Here is a 2,937-nt window from a genome sequence, read left to right as displayed (position 1 = left end):
AGCCTGCAGAGCCAGAGCTGCCCCTGGGCAGTGCCTGAGCTGGGAGGGCTCTGCAGGGCAGAGCTGAACCCCCAGGGCTGGGCTGGGCTGGGCTGGGCTCTGGCAGCACTGGCAGGGCCCAGCCCTGGGCACAGGGAAGCAGCTGCTGGCAGGGACAGTTCCAGGCAGCAGAGCCCTGGGCAGGCAGTGGGGGGAAAGTGCCCCAAGCCTGTGCTGGGATATTTCAAGTCCTCTCCACACCCAACTATTCCATGATTACTTTTCTTACAGATCCCCATGCCAAGGCATCACAGCAAATGTCCAACAGCAGCTCCATCAGGCACTTCCTCCTGCTGGCATTGGCAGACACACGGCAGCTGCAGCTCCTGCACTTCTGCCTCTTGCTGGGCATCTCCCTGGCTGCCCTCCTGGGCAACGGCCTCATCATCAGCGCCGTAGCCTGCGGCCACCACCTGCACACGCCCATGTTCTTCTTCCTGCTCAACCTGGCCCTCACTGACCTGGGCTCCATCTGCACCACTGTCCCCAAAGCCATGCACAATTCCCTCTGGGACACCAGGAACATCTCCTACACAGCATGTTCTGCACAGCTATTTTTTTTTGCCTTTTTCATCTCAGCAGAGCTTTCCCTCCTGACCATCATGTGCTATGACCGCTACATGTCCATCTGCAAACCCCTGCACTACGGGACCCTCCTGGGCAGCAGAGCTTGTGCCCACATGGCAGCAGCTGCCTGGGCCAGTGCCTTTCTCAATGCTCTCATGCACACGGCCAATACATTTTCCCTGCCCCTGTGCCATGGCAATGCCGTGGGCCAGTTCTTCTGTGAAATCCCACAGATCCTCAAAATCTCGTGCTCACACTCAAAACTCAGGGAACTTGGGCTCATTGTGGTTAGCCTTTGTTTATCATGTGGCTGTTTTGTGTTCATTGTTTTCTCCTATGTGCAGATCTTCAGGGCTGTGCTGAGGATCCCCTCTGAGCAGGGACGGCACAAAGCCTTTTCCACCTGCCTCCCTCACCTGGCTGTCCTCTCCCTGTTCCTCAGCACTGCAGCGTTTGCCAACTTGAAGCCCCCCTCCATGTCCTCCCCATCCCTGGATCTGGCCCTGTCAGTTCTGTACTCAGTGGTGCCTCCAGCCCTGAACCCCCTCATCTACAGCCTGAGGAACCAGGAGCTCAAGGCTGCAGTGAGGAGACTGATGACTGGATGCTTTCAGAAATATTAAACTGCTGGCCAAGTCCTGCAAATTAATTATAATAAAACTCATATATGATGCTTTGTGTTGGTTTGGATTTGGGGTCTTTTTTCCCTTGTTTTAATTTTTCATAATATCCACAAAGAAATATCAATGTTTGTGCCATTTCTCATTTTGTTTCTCTCCACATTCCCTGTGTCCACAGACTGTGTCAATGAGGGGCTGCGCTCTTGGTGCCTTTAAAGGAACTCAGGGATCTCCCAGCAGAGTTTTCTGCAGAGATGCCTTTTGTTGCCTTCTCTGGAGCTGCAGCAGCAATGTCTGTGTGCAGAGCTGGGGCAGATCAGTGCAGGCCCAGCAGCTGTGCCCAGCAGCAGCAGCAGCAGCACTTGGTGTTGCCAGTGCTGCTGCCATGGCCCTGCCCCGCTGCCCTGGTGGCCCTGGTGTTGCTGCAGGGCCTGAGTGCTCTCGGGGCCAGGCACAGCCCTGGGGGTGGCAGTGCCAGGGCTGCAGCAGGGACAGGCCATGGGCACTGCTGGGGCAGCGCTGGTGCCTCAGGCCAGGCCCTGGGGGCTCCAGGCTCCTTGCCCAGGCTCTCTCAAGAACACAGCCAGGCCAATGCTCAGCACAGAAACCCCCGTGAGCAGCCCCAGGCTGGCCGTGGGCAGGCTGGGGGCAAACAGCATGGCTGGGGGCAAACAGCATGGCTGGGGCTCTGCAAGGGCCCTGGGCCAGACGGGAAGGAGCAGCAGAGCAGGGGCTGATCCATGCCCAGTGCGCTGCACAGCCCAGGGCAGCGTCCCAGAGCGTCCTCATGCAGCTGCCAACAACATCCCCCCTCTGCAGCCCTGGCCTCTCCCCCAGCTCACACAGGTGCCCCATCCTTGCAGGCACAGACACGGCAGCACTGCCTCAGCAGCCCCTGTTTGCATTGCACACAGCAGGGACAGCACCCCCATGCTGTTGCTGTGGGGACATGAACCTGAGGGAGCACAAATGCCATCAGCCCTTGGGGCCAGCAAGGCCTGGGGGACACCAGGGAAACCACTCGGCTTTGTCCTGGCCTCTGCAGTCAGTCAGAAAGTTTGTTCCCATCAGCTGGGAGTTTCCTGTGCCACTGCAGATGTTGTTGCTCAGAGCCAGGGCTGCCTGGCAGCCACTCCCACACTGCCCTGAGCATTTCCTTTCCTTCACCTCTGCTTTCTTTACTCTTCTCAGGTCCAGATTTCTTCCTCTTGCCCATCCCTGTTCCCTCCCCTGCAAACAGCCCATCTACCCCCTGGTCCTGCTGGCCACACCATTCCTGAGGCAGGCCAGGAGCCATTGGCCTTCTTGCCCACCTGGGCACACTGTTGCCTCATGTCCAGCCTGCTGTCCATCAGTCCCTGCAGGTCCCTTTCTGCCTGGCTGCTCTCCAGCCACTCTGTCCCCAGCCTGTAGAGCTGCAGGGGTTGTTGTGGCCAAAGTGCAGGACCCGGCACTGGGACTTGTTAAACCTCACCTTGTTGGATTTGGGCCCTGGATCCAGCCTGTCCAGGGCCCTGTGCAGAGCCCTCCTACCCTCCAGCAGATCCACACTGACACCCATCTTGGTGTCACCAGGTTTTCCCAGAGTGTCCCAATGGTTTCCATGATTCCTAGAGGCCTCCCAGTGTCACAATGTCCCCTTGGTTCCATGGGACCCCTTGGTGTCACAAAGTCCCTTGGATCCTTGAGCCCAGCAGTGTCACAAAGGATC

At 58.2% G+C, this 2,937-nt stretch overlaps 1 protein-coding gene across 1 annotated transcript; it reads left to right on the top strand.

The window, feature by feature from the left end:
• Nucleotides 1–296: 296 nt before the first annotated feature.
• Nucleotides 297–1,229, top strand: LOC139603509 (olfactory receptor 14J1-like). Its single transcript, XM_071454472.1, has one exon. It carries the CDS (start codon nucleotides 297–299, stop codon nucleotides 1,227–1,229), a length of 933 nt encoding a protein of 310 aa, XP_071310573.1.
• The last annotated feature ends 1,708 nt before the right edge of the window (nucleotides 1,230–2,937 follow it).

Source organism: Agelaius tricolor, unplaced genomic scaffold (genome assembly GCF_023055355.1).
Source record: "Agelaius tricolor isolate 1412-34295 unplaced genomic scaffold, bAgeTri1.0.p SCAF_39, whole genome shotgun sequence".
NCBI classification, from domain to species: domain Eukaryota; kingdom Metazoa; phylum Chordata; class Aves; order Passeriformes; family Icteridae; genus Agelaius; species Agelaius tricolor.
This window is presented reverse-complemented; position numbering and strand designations above follow the sequence as displayed.

What these genes read in the sequence shown, in the direction of transcription:
- LOC139603509 (XM_071454472.1), top strand. Translation starts at nt 297, where the DNA reads ATGTCCAACAGCAGCTCCATCAGGCACTTCCTCCTGCTGGCATTGGCA.